The sequence below is a fragment of the Nematolebias whitei genome, chromosome 23, assembly GCF_014905685.2.
Source record: "Nematolebias whitei isolate Nwh7 chromosome 23, NemWhi1, whole genome shotgun sequence".
In the NCBI taxonomy this organism is placed as follows: Eukaryota; Metazoa; Chordata; class Actinopteri; order Cyprinodontiformes; family Rivulidae; genus Nematolebias; species Nematolebias whitei.
The window spans coordinates 8,703,052-8,708,491 of NC_056520.1; the positions used below are offsets into that span (position 1 = coordinate 8,703,052).

General features: G+C 42.5%; 2 protein-coding genes across 4 annotated transcripts in view; both read right to left on the reverse strand.

Moving 5' to 3' along the window:
* Nucleotides 1-619, reverse strand: part of cdadc1 (cytidine and dCMP deaminase domain containing 1) — a 10,406-nt gene extending 9,787 nt beyond the window's left edge. Inside the window, exon 1 of the mRNA XM_037696441.1 lies at nucleotides 520-619. Coding sequence (XP_037552369.1) covers nucleotides 520-619 — 100 coding nt within the window. The remainder of the gene's footprint in view (nucleotides 1-519) is intronic.
* A 1,342-nt stretch (nucleotides 620-1,961) lies between these two features.
* The window catches only part of rcbtb1 (regulator of chromosome condensation (RCC1) and BTB (POZ) domain containing protein 1), a 6,984-nt gene continuing 3,505 nt past the window's right edge, over nucleotides 1,962-5,440 (reverse strand). Inside the window, exons 8-12 of one of the 3 annotated variants that reach the window (XM_037696440.1) lie at nucleotides 4,707-4,833; nucleotides 4,480-4,606; nucleotides 4,156-4,307; nucleotides 3,947-4,077; nucleotides 1,962-2,319 (exon numbers count right to left, since the gene is read on the reverse strand). In XM_037696440.1, coding sequence (XP_037552368.1) covers nucleotides 2,179-2,319; nucleotides 3,947-4,077; nucleotides 4,156-4,307; nucleotides 4,480-4,606; nucleotides 4,707-4,833 — 678 coding nt within the window. In that variant the 3' untranslated portion in view covers nucleotides 1,962-2,178. Of the gene's footprint in view, nucleotides 2,320-3,946; nucleotides 4,078-4,155; nucleotides 4,333-4,477; nucleotides 4,640-4,706; nucleotides 4,834-5,440 lie in introns of all 3 variants that reach the window. The other 2 variants (XM_037696439.1, XM_037696438.1) reach the window with 2 other exon arrangements.

A 5,440-nucleotide genomic window follows, 5' to 3' on the forward strand; every position in this document is an offset into this window, starting at 1 on the left:
AACAGCTAAAGCAGAACAAAAGCTAAAATGAGCAGAACAAGCTGAAAACATCTGAACCAAAACAAAAGCTAAAATGAGCAGAACAAGCTTCAAACAGCTAAAGCAGAACAAAAGCTAAAATGAGCAGAACAAGCTGAAACAGCTAAAGCAGAACAAAAACTGAAATGAGCAGAAATAAGCTGAAAACAGCTGAATCATAAAAATGCTTAATGAGCAGAAGAAGCTGCAAACAGCTGAACCAAAACAGAATCTGGAAAAAAAAAAAAGCAGAAAGAAGTTGAACCAAAACAAAAGCAGAAATGAGCTGTAAAAGATTGTAAACAGCTTAAAGGGTTGATCTCAAGGGATGGATACTCTGTGCATGACAACATTTTTAACAAATATTTAACTGTACTAGTAACAAAATCTAAATCTGTATGTGCCAATATAAATTTATAAAGTACACTTTTAAATACCCCTTTAGCTATCAGTCACATCAGCTGATGGTTTATGGCACAAACTAGCTAAAACGGAGCTCACCGTGGAGCCTGCTGTCCGTCTGGCTGCTGCTGTCTCTCGTTTCTCGACGTGACGTGGACTGACCCGGTTCGGCTCGGATCCATTCCTGCTCCGCTTCCATTCAGTCACAAGAATATCCGATCTATATATTTGGTACCGTCCGCCGATATAACCAGAAATAGATTAAGAGTTCAAGGGGAGTAAACATTAACCCGGTTCGAAACGTAGTTTTAAAAATGGAGAAGCGCAACTTCCGGTTTGTACTTTCACAATAAACGCTTCAGCTCGGCTGTTACTAGAAAATGTTATATAAATTTAGCAAAATTAATGTAACACAGCAGCTAAAAGAGTAACACTATGGTAAATATATACATTTTAAAATTTACTACCCAGCTCGTGCGTTACCAAAATTTTGATTAATAAAATATTTTGCAGTTTTCTGCAAAAAATTAAATTAGCTTGACAGTTCCGGGTTACTTCCGCAAATAGTGCCTACGTCACTAAATAGGCGGGGTCGTCAGTAAGCTCTCCACCCACTGCCTGAACGCCCAATCAAATAAGATTTTAATTTACGTCAACAAATATATAGTTTAAAGTTTTTATTTATTCACATAAACAGCATCAAATTTAAATATAAAAAAGACAACAATCAAATAACAGCAATGAATATCTTAAAGTTGAAAATTATTTATAAAAAGCAGCAAGGCGCAAAAAAACTGTTTAAAAGCATAAAAATACATTTCTCCCTCAGTACAGTAAGGAAATCTATTACACGTTGGATCCAATTAGTAATAAAACAATAAAATTAACTAAAAGGATTGTTTCTCCAGTATTCAGAGCACCAAGAAAAAGAAACCTAAGGAACAGAAACTTACGCCGACTTTTTCCAATAAGACGAGCAGAAAGCAAAACTTAAGATTTCCAAAGTCTTTGGTCAGGATGAGTCAAAGTAAACAAACGTGTTCATTCTGCTGAAACTTAAGTTTGAATCTGCTCCATTTTCACCAAATCGGCAATAAAACGAACAAAAACGTTAAATACTTCTTGTTCCAAGTCTGCGGACCCGTTAGCTTCTTTGGCTTTGCCCAGACAACTACAACTGAAATAACGCATCAACAAATACAAAAAAACAATAATAATAAGTTAAATTTGGAGCTCCAACCTTCAGAAAATACAAAATATTTACAAAATGATGTAACAGTGCCACGAGTGTTAACTTTTTGGAAAGACCGCAGTGCAAAATTATTTAAATTTTTTATCTAACAACTGGACTGAAAGCTAAAATAAAAGTCCCAAATCAGATAAAACTCCACCAAACTAGGTGTCAAACGGCCCGCAGAACAATCTGTGAACTTAAATATACGTTTTTAAATCCACAAACTTTCTGGTTCAACACATAAACGCATCATGGAGATGAGTTTGAGCGCCGTGGTATTTTCCACGCTTTACATAAAAGATCTCTTTCAGTAAAAATAAAAGACTGCATCATCTGCATAGAGGAAGGTAAAAACTGGCCAAGAAAAACTAAAATGTTTAAATAATCATCCGACTCCACAGGAAATGGCCAAAGTGCTGAAACCAAACCACAGATAGAAGATCAACGTTCAGTTCAACCTGTCAGGTGTCTCAAGAAACAAACTAAACGAGCTGCGTCCGTCCACCCAGTCCAGCTGGTCCGGTTCAGTTCTTGAAGGCGCCGCAGCGGCTGGCCCTGCCGATGAACTCCTTCAGCAGAGCTCCGTCGACCTGCCAGAAAGCGGCGGTCTGGGTCACCTGAGTCAGATGGTTCACACAAAACCTAAAGCAGAACTCCTCAAGGTCCTGCAGAAAAAAAATAAATAATAAAGCAAGTGAAGTTTACCGTATGAACACCAGGTGTCACTATAATCTCATGCTGCAAAAACATTAAAATTAAGCAGGTGCAGTTCACCGTATGAACACCAGGTGTCACTATAATCTCATGCTGCAAAAACATTAAAATTAAGCAGGTGCAATTCACCGTATGAACACCAGGTGTCTCTATAATCTCATGCTGCTCAGACACAACCAACGTTAGCTCTAACGGACGTTTGAAGCTGAAGCTCGGTGTCGGAGCTTGGTCCGTCAGGTGATCAAGGACATCCAAAGCTTCGAAAGTGCTGAAGTTACGTCACCGCCGCTTTGGTGCCCGACTCGACGGTTTACGAGGACGTAAATCGTTGAACGTATTTGTTCTGGTGCACAAAAAAAAACAAAAAAAAACAGCGAGCGACGCGTAGCGAGACATGAAGCCAGCCTGATGTTTTATGAGCTTTGTTTACCGAATCAAAAGCACTTTCACCCCCAAGAAAGTATAAAGACTTTAGAAAACCACCGCAATTATAACACGAGCTTGTAGTAAACAAACTCTTATCGTGATTGATTTTGTCAAATAACCTTAACTTTAATCTTTTACCCACAAAAAGCGAAAGTTCAAAGCAGTCGGGATATCAAAGAACAGCTGAAACAACAGGGTGGTTTCAAGCTGCCGTTCATACTTGTGGCCAAAAGATGGCGCCAAAGAGGACGTTGTTGAAGAGCGAGTGGCGAACCCCTCATCGAAACAAGCTTCAGAAAAGCTTCATTCGCTCCATAAGTTAACCGTTGCCGCGGGCATGAACTGTGTCTGTTGCCGGTGAGTTAACGATATTGGATTTTTAGCCGATCTGATATGCCAATATGTTAAAACTTATTTGGCTGATAACCAATATTTTTATATACTTGCCTTTGTCAGAACTTAACCCTCTTATTTTGGCTTATTTGCTACAAAAACTGTGTAACAGCTGTAAGAGCTGGTGACATATATTCAGTAACAGTCATTTGATATGCATAGCACTTTAACTTATATTAAATGAAAAGTGTTAAATGTTATTTATTAGCATTAGTCACTTGTGGAGGCTTGTTCCAGGTTCCTAGCTGCAGTGTGAGATCCTCTGCACTCCTGTGCCTTTTTTAAGATCAAAGTTTGTGTCTATCCATTGTGCCGTGAGACTAATCATGCTAACGGGGCTAACACGACAAAACTCACCCAAGTGCTATGCGCTATTAGCTTCTCAATGACGTCGGAAATGACGGCTTGTAACGCGGGTAAGACTACGTCGGAAAAATATCTCAGACTGGGGACGATGTAGCGAGGCTCAACGTAGTCCAAAATTCTTCGGAATACGACATCAACGGAAAAAAAAAAAACCTTCCACACCGCCGACATTTTGACTTCTTCCTCTCCGCCGCGCATGACGTCATCACGTTGCGCTGCCGCTGCAGGCATCCTTGTCGCTGGGCTGTCATACAAAAACAGCGCTTTTTATATCGGTGCGTTATTTTGATGGAATGGCCGATGTCCGATATTCAACTTCAATGCTAACAGCCGATACCGATAATATCGTGCATCCCTAATTCCTATAAACATTAAAGACATTAAGTAGGGCACCTCTGCATCGTATCGTATGGCTGCGGACAGCAAGGTGAAGGCGTTTTCTACGGTGATGCCCCTCTTGATGATCTGCTGACACAGACGCTTCAGGCGGGTCTCACAGTAAGACGTGGCCAGATCCAACAAGCCTGCAGCAAACAGAAAAGATCAATTCATTAAAATCACGCCCGTCAGTCACGGAAACGCATACCTGTGGGCAAACGTACCAATGGCGTCCTCGGGCGGCAGGTCGACGGCGTCGGTGTAGAGGAACTGCAGGAAGGATCTGTAGACGGGGTACGAGAACTGGACGATCTCGATCACGGTCTGCTGATCCTCGCTCCACTGGGAGCGGAACATCGAGCGAAAGTGCTCGCACCTGCTCACACGAATGTAAGGAAAGGGTGTTTCATTCAAGTTAGACCGTTTATCGTTTGGAACGCTTAAATGTTTATTTCAGTTTTTGGATAAATTTATGTATTTTATAATAAATTAGAAACGTTTGTGCGTCCTATAAAAGCAACACGTTCATAAAAATAATCAAAGCATGCCTTATTTTCAGCACGGCTTTGTGAACGTGAATGCATTTTCCATCGACGCTGAATGTCAAATCCGCCGTATCTGGGCTGTCGAACTCCTTCCTGAGAGCCCTGGACACCGTCACGAAGTCATCGTGCTCTGAAATAAAATGAGACGCTTCACCGCTCGTCCCTCCGCCGCTTGGACGACAAAATATCAGTAAAACCAAAATCCCTGGGAAACTTTGCTGTGGTCATACCCACGGACAGGAGGCGCCACATCACAGAGGGCGTGGCGAAGCAGGCGAAGACGTCGTCGGTGGTGCTGAAGTGCGTCAGGTGGGGCAGGGCGACGGGCTGGCCCCGACAATGACCCCACATGTACACCTGCCAAAGGATTCACAACATTTATTTATTTATTCAACCTTGATTTGTACGGGTTAGTCTCGCTGAGTCACCAGGACTCATTTACAAGAGAGACCCATTTTAAACAAACATATAAACAATAAAAAGCAATTAAAATAAAAAACGGTTATAAAAACACTGTTACAGTTAACAGCGTGGTCCTGTTAGCAGTGAGGTTGGAATGGTCCCATTAGCAGCACGGTCCCGTTAGCAGCGTGGTCCCGTTAGCGGCATGGTACTGTTTGTAGCGTGGTCCTGTTTGCAGCGTGGTCCTGTTTGCAGTGTGGTCCTGTTTACAGTGTGGCACCACCAGCAGCATGGTAATGTTAGCAGTGAGGTTTTCAGCAGCATGGTCCCATTAGCGGCGTGGTCCCGCTAGCGGTGTGGTCCCGCTAGCAGTGTGGTCCCATTAGCGGCGTCTTCCCATTAGCAGCGTGGTCCTGTTTACAGTGTGGCACCACCAGCAGCATGGTAATGTTAGCAGTGAGGTTTTCAGCAGCATGGTCCCATTAGCGGCATGGTCCCGTTAGCAGCGTGGTCCTGTTTGCAGCGTGGTCCTGTTTGCAGCGTGGTCCTGTTTGCAGCGTGG